The sequence below is a fragment of the Camponotus vicinus genome, unplaced genomic scaffold, assembly GCF_025532165.1.
Source record: "Camponotus vicinus isolate PSW18456_S1 unplaced genomic scaffold, iyCamVici1.0 SCAF_7, whole genome shotgun sequence".
Lineage (NCBI taxonomy): Eukaryota > Metazoa > Arthropoda > Insecta > Hymenoptera > Formicidae > Camponotus > Camponotus vicinus.
In genome coordinates this window covers 15654602-15671956 of record NW_028141979.1, presented here as the reverse complement: position 1 = coordinate 15671956, position 17355 = coordinate 15654602, and the positions used below count along the sequence as shown (strand labels likewise).

General features: G+C 34.0%; 1 protein-coding gene and 1 pseudogene across 1 annotated transcript; both read right to left on the bottom strand.

Moving 5' to 3' along the window:
• Window positions 1-839: 839 nt before the first annotated feature.
• Window positions 840-4098, bottom strand: LOC145974221 (uncharacterized). The gene is made up of 2 exons (XM_083104028.1): window positions 4031-4098; window positions 840-1158 (listed from the first exon to the last, which is right to left on the bottom strand). Exons 1-2 carry the CDS (start codon window positions 4096-4098, stop codon window positions 840-842), a joined length of 387 nt encoding a protein of 128 aa, XP_082960154.1.
• A 3929-nt stretch (window positions 4099-8027) lies between these two features.
• LOC145974679 (uncharacterized) lies at window positions 8028-16372 on the bottom strand (annotated as a pseudogene).
• Between the last annotated feature and the right edge of the window lie 983 nt (window positions 16373-17355).

The following is a 17355-nucleotide window of genomic DNA, read 5'->3' as shown; positions in this document are numbered from 1 at the left end:
GATGATATTTGAACGGAAAGTTATTGTAACGCATTCTCAGGCCAGCGTATAAACATAAAACGAAAATTACAACAATAATAATATTAATACTGCTCGTGTGTTGCAAAGCAATAATAAAAATTAAAAATTCCAGGGCCAATAATACGAGCTAATTACTAAGGTCTAAATAAAATAAATACATATAATAATAAATTCGTTTAATAAAAAACAAAAACGTTTCGACTTTACTTAGTCTTCTTCAGTAAGAAATATAACAAAATCAATGAAGTGCCGCATAGAGATAAAGAAATCATAAGTATAAAAAGAAACAATCGTTAGAGCGCTATAAATAAATAAAAAGAAGCCGATAAGAACCCCTGCAAAAGAACATGTTCCGGCAGCACAACAAATGAGTGACCCGGAGTGACAATTGGCCTCCTATTCAATCACAACTTCTTCGTTGGGAAGCGAGAAGCTCCTGATTTGAAACTGGCCATAACAGCTGTGTCCGAGTCTATCATTTTCATGCTGTAATTGTATTATTCAAATTCGATAATTGTTACTGAATATTAATTGAGAATAATTAAGAAAAAGAAATTATGAATTAAATTAATAAATATTAATGAATTAATAATCAATAAAATACTACATATTGTCCATGATAAATGAAAAACGAATGAAAACGGTCAAAAAAAGTTAAAACTGCTTACATAATTTGTCATAAACATGTCTCTACAAAGCTCAAGATATTCCCACAGGCTTCCCATCACTTCGAAGTCAAGAACACGACTGATAATAAATGTCATAATCACGGTAAACATCAATAATGTGTAGGTGACACAATAAGGACAAAGCAACGATTATCCGTTGGACAACTCGTTTAAAACATCATAATATGCGCTATCGAGTAATTCGGTGTCTGTATTATAGTTAATACCATGTTTTTGTTCTTTAATATGTATCATTTCAGAGATAAGTCTCTTCCTGTAGTTAGACTCAATGTCCAATATTTTAACATTTTCCCAATCCATGGTATGTTTTGTATTGAGAATGTGTTCTGAGACCACCGAATGCCTCGCAGATTCTAACGCAATATTCTTTACGTGCTCCCTAAGTCTAGTTCTTAATTGTCTTTTTGTTTGGCCCACATATGAGGCTTCGCAGTCTTTGCAATTAATTCTATAAACAACATTAGATTCAGATGAATGTTCATTCTTGTCTTTTTGGACTTTAATAATTCTATCCAGTCTGTTGAGACAACGATACCCAACTATAAAATCCGACCTTTTAATGTTGGATGCAACTAAATCCGAAATGTTGTTAATGTAAGGAATGACAAAATAATTGTTATTATTCTCATTATCCGTGGTGTTAATTGTCTGAATTAATTTTTTGTTGTAAATCGTTTTTATTCTGCGATTAATTTCATTAAAAATTAGATGTACAGGATAACCGTTGCTCAACAGAATATATACACAAATCTCCACATTTTTCCTGTGAAATACGGGGTGAGAAAGCAGCATTGCTCTATCAACAAGGTTATAGATCGTTCCAATTTTATGGCAATTAGGATGGTTAGAAAAGAATTTATTAGGATGGTTAGAAAATAATTTATTATTAAAATATATATTTTTTTATTTACTTTTCTAAACAATATGTATATTAAAATATATATTAAAATATAATATATTATTAAAGTATAAATTATACTTATAAAGTATACAACATTACATATATTATTATTTATATATAAAGAGATATGCATTATTTTATTTAAAAAAATGATGCATCGCCATCGATTTACTATTGTAATATTTAGATAACTATAAGAAATTAGGCTCTGTATATTGAAATATAAACTTAAATTTAAACGGGCCATCAGAGCCAAACGCGGATGGTAGTGCGTAAGTTCAACGAGAATTAAGTTTTCGTTGAAACTTTTTGTGTGCACAGGGCACAAATTTTCTTGGTACGATACCAAGCAAATTTAAATAATTCTCAATTCGAGAAATTATTTAATTATTATCCCTCTTTTCCCCCCTGTAGTGTTGTAGGCGAGAAAAATATCGGGCTGAAAGTCGATGAATGGGGAATCGAACCCGAGTCTTTCGCTTGCCGGATATTTTTCTCGCCTACAACACTACAGGGGGGAAAAGAGAGATAATAATTAAATAATTTCTCGAATTGAGAATTATTTAAATTTGCTTGGTATCATACCAAGAAAATTTGTGCCCTGTGCACACAAATAAGTTTCAACGAAAACTTAATTCTCGTTGAACTTACGCACTACCATCCGCGTTTGGCTTTGATGGCCCGTTTAAATTTAAGTTTATATTGTAATATTTAGATTTAGATAGTACATTTCTATGTTTATTTTTTAATTTTAATCGGTGTAGCAAATTTTTTAAATAATTTGTGGCGCAAATTATGACAGTTTAGAATATGATTTGCTGGAACAGAGTTAAAGGACTCCGCACAAAACATGGGGAAATTCGGTCCCGGCCATATTTGATAAAACTGTGCCATTTTGTACTTTGAGTCATGCTGATCAAAAGTTGTCACGGGCGCAACCCGATCCTATGAGCCGTTTTAGAGCTACAGTGGTTCAAAGTGCGGAAATGCGGCCACGCCATAACGCTAGTTGTCTTAGATATAGACTTCTTCTGGGTTCTTATTAATACATATGTGCAGTTACAGCATGTAATGGATGTTTTCTCAACAGATTTCAAACAGTATCCTACTATATTATACATATAAACAGTTCTTTTCTTTATTATTATATTCTGTTGTTACATTAGTATCAAAAGAAGGAATTTTACTTATAATTGCAGAGGAAGCAATAGAATAATTATTATTATTTACATCATGTTTGTTGTAAGTTCTGGATAAATAATCTAAAAAGTCAACAGAAAAAGATTCATTTTCATCATAATCATAATTTCCTGATTTAATTGATTTCATATACATTGATATAGCGATAAGTTTTAAATCATTTTTAAATTGCAAACAATTTGGAATAACATTTTTATTACGCAAAAGTGAAAATAAATTTTCTATACAATCTTGTGTGAAACGACCAGTTAACACAAATTTAAAATTACGATCTTTTAAAAGATATTCTACAAGATTAATGATTGAGATCGTAGAAAGTATAATTCCTCTTTGAGTAGGCTTAAACGACCAGTTAACACAAATTTAAAATTACGATCTTTTAAAAGATATTCTACAAGATTAATGATTGAGATCGTAGAAAGTATAATTCCTCTTTGAGTAGGCTTAAATGTTTCTTTTTGGCCTATTTTTATGTTCATAAAAAGATGAATAATTTCGAATAAAAATGAAATATTAGCATTATATATTTCTTGATTTTTTACACCTAATGCTGTATTGCAATTTCTTGAGGTCATTAACGAGAACCACTTAGATATATTTTTCACAAACCATGCAGTAGCAAGAAATTCTGGTTTATGATTTTCGTCTGCTAGAAATTCTAATGAACTGCTAACGTCTGTTGAAAATACATTTCTCGCTTTATTTACTCGTATTTTATTAAAAGAATTACTTTTAATATCATTAATACTCAATCTAGGTGTTAAAAGAAATTCTAAATCTTCCTGAGATTTCATTAAAGCATTAAAATGTGCAATTTCAACTTTATTAGATGGTAATTTATATTTTAAAACAAAATCTTGTGGCAAAATAAAAAATCCGTTATTAATTAACGATTCTTTTAAATTTTTTAACAAATGTGGTACATCCGCAATAAATATCTGTTAGGATCAGATGAATGTAGTATATAATTCTTAGGTTCCGAATACCGTCCTACATTTATTCCGCAAGATTTCCATACTTTTATATTTCCAGGACCCATGTCGGAGGTTACATAATTAATATATAAACCAATTTCTTCGGTTTTATTTATTATCTGAAAAATAATATTTTTTAAAATTTCTCCATCAAATGAGTTTCCTGTAAAAAAAATAATCCACAACATGTTTCCAACGGTTGGCAGTACCTACAATCATAAATGTTAAAACATGCGTTGCTGTACCTTTTTGATTTGGAAACGTTACCCAGATACGTCCCATTGACGTCCAGTGGATGTCCGAGTTCGGACATTGGGACATCCAAAAGACGTGTGAATTAAGTTCGACGGACATCCATTGAACGCCCATAAGGTGTCGGTTTGTCACAACTTCGGACGTTCAAAATAATACTCAAAAAAGGACCTAAAATGGACGTCATTTTCAGTGCCCTACTCTTCCAAATTATTGTTGAAATAAACATCAAAAATTCATAAACTCAGAAAAAAGTTTATATTTAATTATGTATAATTGTGTAGATATAATTATGTATGGATTTTGACCTAATTTAATCATATATAAAAAATTATTCTTTATTATACATAAATAAATCGCATTATGCATCCTTTATAACATATAAAACATACATTTTTTGGCCCAACAAAATTAAATAATATAATAAAATAATATAATTTATCTATTTCATATAAAACTTTACATAAAATTCATGTAAAAATTTTATTTATATTTATACTTGGTTATTGCACTCTACATTTTAAATAGGTAATTTAAAAATGTAAAGTGCAACAACCAAGTTTAAATAGGTACCGGATTATTTTCGTTTATTCGCCGGGCATTTACTTGTCCAATTTATAAAATCAATTTAATATCTGAAGCTCTTGTAATCAGAAATTAAATTGAACAATATATCTTTAATTTTATTTATTACCCTTTGCAAACTTTATATAATTCTCATAACTAAAACTTAAATACGAGAAAGATTGCGCATCGCACGTCGCGTAGCGGTAAACGAACGAACTAACACATCCTTGTGTGCTAGTGCGAAACTTTGACATCCAAGATTGAACATCTTGTGGACGTCCAAATATTGGCCGTTAACGGATGTCTGGAATCGGATGTACGATAAACGTTCATTTCATGTCCATGGACGTGCAGATGTAAAATGGACATAAAATGAACGTCCATAGAATGTTCTGTGCTATCTGGATATATTTCCAAGCATTTTTTTTGTTGAAGGATCATAAATATTTTGCGGTGTTATACTCATTTCGTCTATAACTAATCCGCATTCTCTATCAATATTATTTTGAAAATAAGATGCTTTAAATTTTAAAAACTCAAACATTTCATTTGAAATGCCACTTTCAAATTTGAAGTTTTCTAGTTTTCGTCGTAAAGTGCGAAGACATAGCAATGGCATATTTTATTTAAGAAGCTCTTCATAACCGATGGTGCCACAAGTCAATTTTAATTTAAGGGCACGTTGAACGGTCTCATTTGACCAATTTCTTACACTGCGGTTTTTTGTACATAATGCCTCAATTTGATTATCAGTTAGCATCTTACTTAAAGCTTGCTTATACTTATCATTATTAATTTTATTTTTTAATGTTTGAACTGTCTTTTTTAAAGCCTTATTTTGTTTACGTAACCGAATTAAATTGAGATAAATTCTCTAATTAAATTCATTAAACGTTTTGTCTTCATTTTCTCTCTTTCTATAAACTTCATTTTCACAAGCTGTATTGATTGGCGATGTATTAGATTGTAGAGTTTCATTTGTAGTTACCTAAAATTAATGTGTGTGCATATAAAGAAACAATTAAATATATTTAATCTTTTATAAATTTTATATATCATATTCCACACTTACTTCTTTATCTTGAGATTGATTTTGGACATCATGAACAAGTTCATGTTCTTTTTCAGGTAGGTTCCCAGGTAGCAAATACACGTCATTTTGACGTTTCAAATTGGTCATTCACTGTCTATTCTTGACGTCACGAATTGACGTTTTTATGACCCACACAGCAATATGACTTCTAAAAGAACTCTTAAAGAGTTCCCACGTAAGATTTAGACATCCGAATATATTTTCTGAAAGAAGACTTAATGACTTCAGAAAGTAGTCTAATGCGCCACTTTAAGAAATAAGTAAGACTTCTTCAAAAAGATGTCTTAAAGACTTCTTTTTTCTGATTTCTTAAAGACGACAATAAGAACTCTTTTTTTGAGAATTGATGTTTCGGAAATGATATTATTATTTCAATACATATGTATTAAAAAAAGTTTTATTTCAGTTATTTGATTTTTGTTGATTTATAAATTTATAAAGAAAATATAAATTATGCCTTATAAATAATACAAGTAAAGCATAATCACATATATGTTTATAAAAATACATAGCATAATTTATATCATTCTATATATATATATATATATATATATATATATATATATATATACAGGGTGACCCATTTTAACTTAGGCAGCCAAATAACTCGAAAAATAAGCAAGATAGAGAAAAATGTTTTAGACAAAAGTTGTATGGTTTCGAGGGGGCCATAAGATGGTATCATTGGTTTGACCTTGAAGAGTCATTTGAAGGTCACGTGAAGGTCACTTCAATTTTTTTAAATGGAACATCCTATATATTTTTATACATTCTTGTAGCTCATCTCGAGAGCTTTCCAAAACACTATAATTAAGTACATTTTCGTTAAGTACTTTTTGAGTTATGAGGCTTGAAATAATTTCTTAATTTTACATAAACCGTAAAATATCTTGTAAAATATTCATTTTTCGATTACCTTACCTTAATAGTTTTATGTACAAAATAATGAGAGGAATCAATTGGTGTAAAGAAAACACATAGTTGTTTCGAAGAAAAAATATGTAATTTGCAATTAACAATTCCATATTTTTTCTTAAAAACAACTATGTGTTTTCTTTACACCAATTGATTCCTCTCATTATTTTGTACATAAAAGTATTAAGGTAAGATAATCGAAAAATGAATATTTTACAAGATATTTTACGGTTTATGTAAAATTAAGAAATTATTTCAAGCATCATAACTCAAAAAGTACTTAACGGAAAGGTACTTAATTATAGTGTTTTGGAAAGCTCTCGAAATAAGCTACAAGAATGTACAAAAATATATAGGGTATTCCATTTAAAAAAATTGAAGTGACCTTCACGTGACCTTCAAATGACTCTTCAAGGTCAAACCAATGATACCATCTTATGGCCCCCTCGAAACCATACAACTTTTGTCTAAAACATTTTTCTCTATCTTGCTTATTTTTCGAGTTATTTGGCTGCCTAAGTTAAAATGGGTCACCCTGTATATATATATATATATATATATATATATATATATATATATAATATAAATTATGCATTGTGTTTTTTTTAATGGTATCGAACGCGATCGCCGGCATGCTGAAGCCAGCTTTGTATTATTGTCTGGACCTCATGAATGGTGCAAGCCTCCGAAGCGATCATGGCTTCTGAAATTATAATTAAGCTGTGTAAACACCTTTGAATATTGATTTTAATGAAAAAAAGATAGGGTGACCAAGCTAGTGAATAAACGATTTAACCAATCAGTTAACAATAACAGTTTTTATTTTTTAATAATGGAGAAATTTAAAAAATTACAATTAATATTTAAAGAATGACGACTTAAGTAGTTATTAACCATTTTTATCATGTAGTTATGAGGAAAAATTTTGATTACATGCTTAAGGAGGTACCGTCGATGCATACCAGTCAAGTAAAAGATACTGCCAAGCATCTTTCTAAATGGGACTTGAAAAAAACGTTTTTAATATCTAATAAATCCTATTAGTAATGTATAAAAATTTTTGAATACTTAGTATTATTGTATTACATATATATCTTGTGAACTTCTTTTTTATTACTTGTTTTTTCATGAGACTTTATTTTATTACGCCGATTTGACACAATAATTTGCGCTTATCGAGTCGGGCCTTGAAACTTCATCAATAGTCAATTGAGTTTATTAACTATATCGTGTATAAAACAATTAATTATCAAAGTTCACAAAGGAACTTTCGCACCTCCTCCTTTTGTACCTCCTTAAATTTAAATGATGTTCATTCACTGTTCTGTTCATTTACAGCCTTGGTCACGCTAATATGAATTACAAATTATCGGTCTGATTCGAAATTTATTTACCTATAAAAACATCCACAAATTTCATGTCTTTGACTCCGATCGTTTTTTTTTGACCTGTCCACGACAGTTTGCATGCCAAATCGTCGTTTAATATGGTGATTAGTATTTGACGGACATGTTTCTTAATGTCTTTGCCGCCTCTGATCTGAATCATCTTTTTCTGAAAAAATATTGTTTAAGTAACATACGAATAATAAGTAAAATAATAAGTAAATAATAATTAAAATAAATTAAATCAAAATTTTTGGTTAAATTTCTAAAAAGAAATTCTTGATATGTCAAATGAACGTAAATAAAAGCCGCGTGCGCGCGCGTGTGTATGTGCGTGTGTGTGTACTACAGAAATAGTAAATAAATGTGTTGTGTGTGTAAAGCAACAGACTCGAGTCTTTTATTGGCTAAACATTTATTATTAATCTCACTAGACAGCGAACTCTGCTGATTGGTTCGACCAATGATAATAAGCCGGCATGTGGCGCTAAAAGTAGTTTCTTTGTTCTTACCCTTTTTTTTTGTTCAGTTGTACCTTTGATTATATACTTTTCGCTGCCTATTCTTAAGATTGTACGCTTTTACTTAATAAAGATTAATAAATATATAAATATACAACAGGTTATGGGCCCAGTCCGATTTCTACTGCGCCTGTATATAAAATAAAAAAACGCTTGTGTGAGATCACTGCGTCACGGTAAAAGCGTGGTTAAAGGAAAAGTGCATTGTGCATTTAAGGTTAAGTCTAATAAAAACGGACTATACTAGTGTAAATTAGAAACATGGCAGCTCAATCGGAAATTGCAACGATTGAGAAGTTGGCAGGTGACGATAATTACTTCTTCTGGAAGGTGATGATCGAGGCCATTATTTACGAGGACTGGTCAGAGGTTATCTTAACGGCACCTCTCGCAGATGTATCCCAGAGGAAGGCTGAATGGAATAAGATGAACCAGCATGTTCGAAGCCTTATTCTTCGAACGGTGACCAGGAATGTCATGAAACATATTAGCGGTCTTGACAGTGCATTCGAAATATGGACCTATCTACAGAATCAGTATGGTAAGGAGTCTAATCAGCGAAAATGTAGAATTTTCAGGAAGTTGTGTTCGGTTAGAATGCAAGAAGATCAGACGATTGATGACTATATTGGTGAGATTAGACAGCTGCTGACGGAACTTAAAGCAGCGAAAGGCACAATCGATGATCAACACGTTGTAGCAATTATTACGTCAGGATTGCCAAGCAATTATTTACATTGGTGCAACTCTTGGGATCAGCGTGATGACGATAAGCAAACATTACAAGAATGTTTTGCAGCTCTAAAGAATGCTGACTTTCGCTTTGTGGATAACGAGGATACGCAGGCGTTAAACGCGTCAAAAAAGAAAACTGGTGGTATCAATAAAGATAAACAGTCACGAAGAAATAAGGAAGAAAAATATTCTAGTTCTAGTGGGAGAGCATACGGATTCAGACAAAAGAATATTAATGATGTTAAATGTTTCAGTTGCGGTAAGAACGGCCATTATAAGTCAGAATGTCCAAAATTAAAGAAATCATCAGGAAAATCAGATGATGGAGTAGCGGTACTTGGTTCGTCAGATGCCATAATGCCTATAGAAGCAAATTGTGCGTTCGGCAGTGCGACTTGGATTGCGGATAGTGGCGCAACGTTTCACATGGCGTATGATCGAAAAATGTTCACATTCTCCTCGCTGTTCACAACGTTAGATGAACAGCGAGGAGGAGAATTAGTTACGCTTGCTGATAATCATCAAGTAAGATCAAAAGGCATCGGTAATGTGCGTGTGAAGGCATGGATCGGATCAGGTTGGCAAAATCTGACGATTAAGAATGTACGCTGGATACCTGAACTACGAAAGAATTTATTCTCGCTTTTGGTCTTAATGGAACGTGGAATCGATATAAAGTTGAAAGAGGGAAATATCAAGTTGTTCCTCAATAATCAACTAACTAATACTACTAATTGGTATGGGCATCAGGGATGGAGGAATTCTACGCATGAAATTTAAAACTATTTGGCCGGCGGAGGTGAATGCACCTGAAGGAGAATCGCTCAAACTTGTACACGAAAAATTAGGACATGCAAGCATTGAGACAATAAAGAAAATGCCTGAAAATGGAACAATTGCCAATTTGAAGCTCAGTGATAAAACAAAATTCTTTTGTGAGGCTTGTGAATATGGGAAGCAAGTTTCCGTATGTCATCGATCAGTCACAATACCCAGGAAGACAGAACCAGGCGAGATGGTTCACAGCGACGTGTGTGGAAGATTTAGCGTCGAAGGACTTGGCGGAAAATATTATTTTTTGCTACTAAAAGACGATGCAACAGAATATCGCGTCGTATTTCCGTTACGAAATAAGGAAGAAGTCGCTGAAAAGGTAATTCAGTATCTAAATCTAGTACGCAATAAATTCGGTCGTGAATTGCAGGTGTTTAGATCGGACAATGGTCGGGAGTTCGTAAATTCGACTTTGCTGAACCAGTTCAAACAACGTGGAATTACGTTTGAGACTACAGCGCCACATACTCCACAGCAGAACGGGAAGGCCGAAAGAGAGAACAGGACCTTGGTGGAGTCTATGCGATCAATGATTTATGGTCGACATTGTCCGAAATTTCTGTGGCCGGAGGCCGTGTTAATGGCAGCACAAGTTCGGAATAGAGTGACCACAGAAAAGAGTAACAAAACGCCTTTCGAGCATTGGCATGGAAGAAAACCAAACATGAAGAATCTTCATGTGTTTGGTTCCAAATGCATGGCTCAAATACCTAAGATATCAAGAAAGAAGCTCGACAAGAAAGCAGTTCCAATGATCTTCGTTGGATATAAGGATGATTCCAACAACTACAAGGTGTTTAATCCGAAATCGAGAAAATTGCAGATAGCCTCAACGGTATCCTTTGACGAAATTGAAGCAGGCAATTTTGAATTTGAATTTGAACACTCGACCGTTGAAATAGAAAATTCAAATGAATTGGTCGTCAAAATTAAAGATGATGCGAAGAAGCCAGACAACAATAATCCTGAAGCGCAACATCTAGAAGATCAACAACATGAAGATACGCAAGAGGAATTACAAGATAAAATAAATGACAGAACGTCATCTGAATTGGACGAGTCGTCGACGAGTTATCAACAAAAGGTTTTACGCGACAGAACGAAGATAAAAAGGCCAGATCGTTATAGCAATGGAGCATATGTGGCCATTGTTGAGCCAAGAACTTATCAAGAAGCTTTAAATGGACCTGATGCAAAGAAGTGGGAGGCAGCGATACTTGAAGAGATCGATGCTCATAATAAAAATAAGACATGGTTCAAGTCTGACATACCAAAGGACCGTAAACCTATTTCCTGTCGCTGGGTATTTAAGGTAAAACATGTACCTGGTGAAAAAGACCGTTTTAAAGCAAGAATAGTTGCTCGTGGATTCACTCAATGTGAAGGGGTAGATTATGAAGAGACGTACGCTCCTGTCGTGCGATATGATACATGTCGTGTTTTATTTGCAAAAGTAGCGATGGAAGACCTAGAGATGATACAATTTGACGTGAAGACGGCGTTTCTTCATGGTGAGCTACGCGAAGACATATGGATTATACTGCCAGATGGATCATGGCCAGACACCGAACGTCTCATGAAATTAAGCAAAAGTTTGTATGGACTTAAGCAGAGCCCAAACTGTTGGAATCGAAAATTTGATTCTTTGTTACAGAGATTTGAAATGGAGCGCTCACCATCCGATGATTGTCTCTATATAGGACAGCGTAATGGCGAAATCATTTATTTACTATTGTACGTCGATGATGGCTTGGTGATAAGTAAATCGAAGTCTGTACTGGATAGTTTTCTAGATGATTTGAAGAACTCTTTTGAGATTAAAGTCAACGAACCTCGATACTTCGTCGGTTTTGAGATTGAGCGGAACAGAGTCAAGAGGAGTTTAAGATTACATCAATTCGAATATGTTCACAAGATACTGAACCGATTCCTAATGAATGACGCACAAGAGTTATCAGTACCGGTGGATCCAAATGTGCGTTATTCAAAAGCGATGAGTCCGACTACAAGCAAAGAAGAAAGAGAAATGAAAAACAAACCGTATAACGAACTCTTAGGGTGTCTTCAGTTTCTGGTAAATCTAACGAAACCGGATGTCGCATTTGGTGTTAATATGCTGAGTCGCTTTAAATCAAATCCTGGCGAACAGCATTGGATAGCCGCAAAGAAGATTCTGCGTTATTTAAAGAAGACAGCAGATCTTGGAATCATTTATAGTTTCATTTCAAATAAGAATAATTTTAATTCTTTAATTGCCTACAGCGATGCCGATTGGGCCGGTGATCAAGATGACCGAAAAAGTACAAGTGGTTATATAATGATGTACGGGAACGAACCAGTAACTTGGGGATCACGTAAGCAGGGAGTAAATGCACTCTCAACTTTAGAGAGCGAATATTTAGCTGCTGCAAGTGCAATACAAGAGATAAAATGGCTACGTCGTCTACTTGCATCTATTGAAAGAAGCGAAGAAAATTCTGTTATACTTCGATGCGATAATCAAGGAATGATTAAATACAACGCAAATACAGAACAACATCGTAGAACAAAACATATTGATAATAAATATCACTTCGTAAAGGATGAAGTTGAAGATGGACGAGTTAAGATGGAATATGTACCAACGGATAAGCAGCTTGCAGATCCATTAACGAAGGCGCTATCAAAAGGAGTTTTCATTAAATTCAGAGATATGATGGGGCTTGGCTCGAGTCTCTCGAGTGGGAGTGTTGTGTAAAGCGGCAGACTCGAGTCTTTTATTGGCTAAACATTTATTATTAATCTCACTAGACAGCGAACTCTGCTGATTGGTTCGACCAATGATAATAAGCCGGCATGTGGCGCTAAAAGTAGTTTCTTTGTTCTTACCCTTTTTTTTTTGTTCAGTTGTACCTTTGATTATATACTTTTCGCTGCCTATTCTTAAGATTGTACGCTTTTACTTAATAAAGATTAATAAATATATAAATATACAACAAAATGGTTAGATATATATTACAACCAGAAATTTTAAGAATTTATGATAGTTGAAACTAAAGCAAATTTTTCAAGTAGTAAGTAGAATTTAAAAATTATTAACGTATTGAGTACGTGCTCCTGCATCGTCATCTAATAATTTATTAAATGCTTTTAAACTTTCTATATTTTGTATAGGAAATTGTGGTAGGGCATTAGCATTTTGCGGATTAAAGTGATTAGAGTCCATAAGAAACATACTTAAAGCTTCAAGTTTATGCAATATTCTTTCAATATTGGGCGCGTTCAGCAGATTCCAACAGTTGCAAAGCGGTTGAGCGAGTGATCAGTGAGCGCTTTATGATATAGATCGTGTCTGCTGAACGACTTGAGCTCCAAGCTTCAGATAGCATATGTCACGTGGCTTCGCTTCGGTTAACTTAAGTTGTTGAGAGAGAGAGAGAGAGAGAGAGAGAGAGAGAGAGAGAGAGAGAGAGAGAGAGAGCGGAGAGAGAGAGAGAGAGAGAGAGCGGGGAGAGAGAGAGAGAGAGAGCGGGGAGAGAGAGAGAGAGAGAGAGAGAGAGAGAGAGAGAGAGAGAGCGGAGAGAGCGGAGAGAGCGGAGAGAGCGGAGAGAGCGGAGAGAGCGGAGAGAGCGGAGAGAGCGGAGAGAGCGGAGAGAGCGGAGAGAGCGGAGAGAGCGGAGAGAGCGGAGAGAGCGGAGAGAGCGGAGAGAGCGGAGAGAGCGGAGAGAGCGGAGAGAGCGGAGAGAGCGGAGAGAGCGGAGAGAGCGGAGAGAGCGGAGAGAGCGGAGAGAGCGGAGAGAGCGGAGAGAGCGGAGAGAGCGGAGAGAGCGGAGAGAGCGGAGAGAGCGGAGAGAGCGGAGAGAGCGGAGAGAGCGGAGAGAGCGGAGAGAGAGAGAGAGAGAGAGAGAGAGAGAGAGAGAGAGAGAGAGAGAGAGAGAGAGAGAGAGAGAGAGAGAGCGGAGAGAGAGAGGAGAGAGAGCGAGAGCGCGGAGAGAGAGAGCGCGAGCGGAAAGAGAGCGAGAGCGGAGATACAAACGGCATATTTTTATACATATATGTATTTACCTGATTGTAATCTTGTATGGATCTCTTCTGTATCAGTGATACTATATTGCGCATCACCGATGATATAATTTACACTATACATTTCTCGTTCACAACTCATTTTCTCAAAAAAATGATTTTACATTAACCGTGTTTTGACATGTGTCACTTTTCAAATGTGCCGCCATATTGTTTAACAACATGTTGCGCTTAGGTAGCGGAGAAAAAGTTTGATGGAAAAAATGGCGTCCGCTCCCTAAACATGTTGAGTAGCGGTAACTGAGCGAAGTGCGTTCAGCAGACACTCATCTAACAGTTGTGCAACAGTTGTATCTGCTGAACGCGCCCATATTGTGACGACATGCAGCTGTAAATAGAAAGATAGCATTAGTCAGTTATGTGTAAGCTGTAAGACTTCTTGTTGATAAGTGAAATAATCAAGATGAGTCTTCTCTTAAGTTATTTAAAAAACATGCTTAGTCGGTACCTCTATCTTATTAAGGAGGTTGGGGCGTTACATAATATATAATAAAAAAAATTTTGTAGATTTTGATATTTAAAAAATCATTATCAAAATTTTATAAAGTTTAGGAAGCTGTTTATTGAAAAAACTTAATTAGAAAATCGCCAAAATTACATGGACTCTTATACTCACAACAACAATGTGTATGACACTTCGTGGAGGATGGATCTTTAACAGTAGCAGCAGTAGTTTTTTGCTTTACAACTGAAGAAACATGAGAAGACTTAGGCTTTTCTTGGCTTATCACACGCATTGGTATATCTATTGAAACAAAACCGATATTTTCAAGATATATTCATTACAATAACTACAAAATAATCATAACTATATAAAGCTGCATATTTTGTAAAAAAAATAAAAATTTGTTATAGCTATGATTAGAATTTGTCAGGTGGTCCTAATGGTACAATAACTGGCCATAATGGTACAATTTACTGGTTTTAACAATACTATGAATAATTGGTTTAACATCTTTGCGTGGTTGGAAATAAACTGAATCTAAAAATATAAAAATTTAGAATGAATATTACAAAACTTGACACAGCAATCTTATTTTTATATTTTTTGGGAAAACTAATCAGAATTGAGATTTTTGTCACATTTATTAACAGGTTTAACTTTTTTTAAATCAATAGCTTTTTCAGATTGTACTGGGTCTGCAAAATAATCTCCGTAATCCAAGGGTTCTGTGTCTTCGAGTAATTCATCATCCTTATGGTTATTGTTATTGTCAGGTTCCAAATATATTTTGATCTTCAATATTCTTTACTTTCTGACATTTAGAGGCATTTGTTGGACTTAAATAATTATACACATAAAACTAAATAAAAATACAATGATAACGTCAGAGTGGTAAAATATCAAATTTAGACAAGTACTAGATATGCAAAAAATAATGGAAATTATTTTTTTATGATCTATTTAACATTAAACAAGATTTTTTACCTTTTGCTTTAGATTCCACCAAATTTTTTTGTTCTTTATCATCAACATTATATGCAAATGTAGGTTTGGGAACATTTTTTTAAATTTTAGTCGTAATGGCTAAGAAAAAAGTATAAAGAACTTATAGTGTGCATTTATAAAATATATAAATGTATAGACAATAACAAATTGATACACTACTCTCCGATTCATTATCAGCATCTTCTTCATCATCAGATGAAATTAAATGTGCCGGTTCTTTTCGAAGGCGTTTCTGCGGAAGTTGATCACTTTAGTTAGTAATGTTTTGTAATGGCTCTTCATCATCGTTAGTCGATAAATTAACAGCAGCAATTTCTGCTGCTCTGGCAGTTTCGTAATTACCTTGGAGAAAATTAATTTATATAAATTTAATAATAATCAGCCCAGTAAACACAAGCTAATAGCAACATAACATTAATTTTATAATTTCCTCAACGATGAAACTCCAACGTAACATGCCTTGTACATAATAGTTACATTGTTGAGTGGGAAATTATAACATTGATGTTATGTTAGCTTGTTTTTACTGGGAGGGGAAAAAGTGTTAAAGATAATAAGTAATCATTTATTAACATTACATTGAACTTACTATACGATCCTAACACTCTTGCGTATTTGATGGCTGCCCAATTATCTTTTAGATTAGTCGCTTTTTTAGATTCCATCGCTGGATTACTAGTTTTCGGGGGCCATTGTACTTTATGTATTTTAAGATTTAACCAGCATGCTGGTACAGTCGCACACCAATCATGGCAAAATACAACAAAATACATCTGAAAAAATAGCAGTATTTATGAGAATTAATGTGAGATTATTTGTAATTCATACCTAATGCTTTTATTCGTTCGAAAAGTATTAAATTTTCTATTTCTAATAATTATTAGCATTTTTTCAATCACTTACCTTAATTAATTGATTTATAATGCACTAAACTGCATACAAGCGTATATGTCTGTTATTCTACAAAATGGTTGTGTAAACTTCTCATGCTGTGATCGCTACGTGCAGGGGTGCGTTCAGAAATCCTACTCGTAGAGTAAAGTCGCTTTTAATTGACCAATCGGAAGAAAAAGAGCAAAGATTTCTTTGTTCTGATTGGGCAATTAAAAGCTACTCTACCTTACGGGTAGGATTTTTGAAGGCACTCCAGAAGACGCAGCAGCGCCAGTAGCAACGTGCGCAATTTGAATTAGAGGTTGCGAAATTATTAAATACATATGCAAAATTATTGTTACGTCCGGTGGACTCCACGATTCTTTTCTTTCCTCGAAACGATATCGTGGAAGAAAGAAACCTTGAAGAACAAGGATCGACTTGCATTTGGAATGCAAAGCGATTCTTCTTAGAAATAAAGATAGCGCGTAGAAGAACGCAACCTAACCCGCGTGTATCGCCATTAAACTTTAACAAATCTAATTCAGAGAATGGCCAGTCGAGATAGCGCTAACGGAACGCTAAATAAATTCTCGAATTAAGAGACACGAAATTATTATAAGAAATTCCAACAGCCGTATTCATTGGTATAGCTTACTCTTGAAACCGCTCTATCTCAGGGATTATTAAAACAAAGATCCGCTGGTCCTCGGGAGATTGACAAATAATAAACATAAGACAAACCTTTCGAAATTGATAGTGCACGTGCGCTCGTTCGACAGGCCACCCTCAAGCGTTCTCCGAATCGCCAAATCATCAAGCGATAAGATAATCAGCTCACTCCCACTCTCTACTGGATGAAGCTAAGTCTCGAGCCAAAGGG

Bases quoted from the DNA above. Each gene is read 5' to 3' on its own strand.
- LOC145974221 (XM_083104028.1), bottom strand. From the start codon at position 4,098: ATGTCCGAACTCGGACATCCACTGGACGTCAATGGGACGTATCTGGGT. The intron at 1,159-4,030 runs GTACAGCAACGC...TGTTGTTTATAG, and splicing joins AACGTTTCCAAATCAAAAAG to AATTAATTGCAAAGACTGCG.